General features: G+C 43.7%; 1 protein-coding gene across 1 annotated transcript; it reads left to right on the top strand.

The window, feature by feature from the left end:
• The first annotated feature begins 566 nt into the window (after positions 1-566).
• Positions 567-1,151, top strand: LOC139863504 (uncharacterized). The gene has a single exon (XM_071852131.1). It carries the CDS (start codon positions 567-569, stop codon positions 1,149-1,151), a length of 585 nt encoding a protein of 194 aa, XP_071708232.1.
• The last annotated feature ends 340 nt before the right edge of the window (positions 1,152-1,491 follow it).

The raw sequence follows: 1,491 nt of genomic DNA, 5'->3' as shown, positions 1-1,491 counted from the left end.
CGTGTAGAGAGTTAGAATCCGGTAGTGGAGAAATTCAATACGAGACTTTTGGAATGGAAAGCACGTTCGGTCTCATTTGGTGGAAGGTTAACCTTGGTTAAATCGGTCCTACATAGTTTACCACTATATTATTTCTCACTCTTTAGTGCCCCGTCGAGTGTCATTAACCATCTTGAGAGTGTTAGGTGTAATTTCTTTTGGGGTGGGTCGGGGGACGGTTCCAAAATGCCCTGGGTTAAATAGGGCGATGTTTTATCGTCATACGGGAGTGGGGGGTTAATATCGGGTCTCTAAAAGGGAAAAAACCTTGCGCTAATAGGGAAATGGTGGTGGCGATATAAGAATGAACCTAACTCTTTTGGGGTTAAAATTGTCACTTCCATATACGGGTCGGGGGGCTGACTAATCCGGGTGTCTCACTCAGGTCGCAAGGCAAGGGTGGGGTATGGGTTAACATCGTTCGTGCAGGCTAGGAGATAGAGAAGTATGTGGTAGGTTTTTGGAGCTCTTGCATCAAGGCAATCGGTGAAGGAGATTCGACTCTGTATTGGGATGAGTCATGGATGATGGATATACCCCTAAAGATAAAGTTTTCGCGATTGTACCATTGGGATTTGGATAAAAATGCCTCAGTCCGTGATAGAGTGGAATGGTCAGATCTAGGCTTCGATCTCAGATGGAATTGGAGGAGTAACCCAAATGGTCGGGCTCGAGGTGAGGTTGCTGATATAACCAGCAGGTTATCTGCTTACATTAAAAGGGACAGGTTGAGTGACTCATGGCAATGGAAGCTTTCAAACAACGATCAGTTTACCACCAAGGATCTCACCAAACTAATTGAATTGGATGGTTCGGTTCTGGGTAATTCACAGTTGCATCAACAGGAGACTCTCAGGAATAATTTCGTCCCACTAAAAGTCGAAGTATTTATTTGGAGGCTTTTAAGACAACGCCTCCCGGTACGTGTAGAGTTAGACAAAAGGGGTATCGATCTTAACTCTTTATTATGTCCTCTTTGTGATGACGATATTGAATCCATAACCCATACGATTTTCTTTTGTAAATATGCAATGGGTGTGTGGGAAAGAGTGTATAAGTGGTGGGGTTTCGGAGGGGTTACAAACTTGAGTTTAAGTAGAGCCTTAATCTGAGTAATTAAGTTTAAGTTTACACAACGGTGTTACGTTATTACAAAACATGATTTAAACAAAAGTCCACATCAGAGTAGGGTTGTCAAACATGTCTTCTGCCACAGCACCCATCCCGACTAGCAGTACCTAAACCTGCAAGGGGAGAATATGTGGGGGATTAGCGCACCGCTAAGTGAATGGAATCTATCTAACAGATATAGCTTAAGCCACACACAAGCTATATACTAACAACAACACTTGCTAACTACCAACTAGCATACAATAAGACAATACGAGGATCGGCGGCTTGTACGAGCACACGACTCTTAGCTGATCGGGTCTGAGTCTACCGATAGTCCCT

The sequence above is a fragment of the Rutidosis leptorrhynchoides genome, chromosome 8 (assembly GCF_046630445.1).
Source record: "Rutidosis leptorrhynchoides isolate AG116_Rl617_1_P2 chromosome 8, CSIRO_AGI_Rlap_v1, whole genome shotgun sequence".
Lineage (NCBI taxonomy): Eukaryota > Viridiplantae > Streptophyta > Magnoliopsida > Asterales > Asteraceae > Rutidosis > Rutidosis leptorrhynchoides.
The sequence above is the reverse complement of the archived record's forward strand: the minus strand, read 5'-3'. Positions and strand labels throughout refer to the sequence as shown.

What these genes read in the sequence shown, in the direction of transcription:
- LOC139863504 (XM_071852131.1), top strand. Translation starts at nt 567, where the DNA reads ATGGATATACCCCTAAAGATAAAGTTTTCGCGATTGTACCATTGGGAT.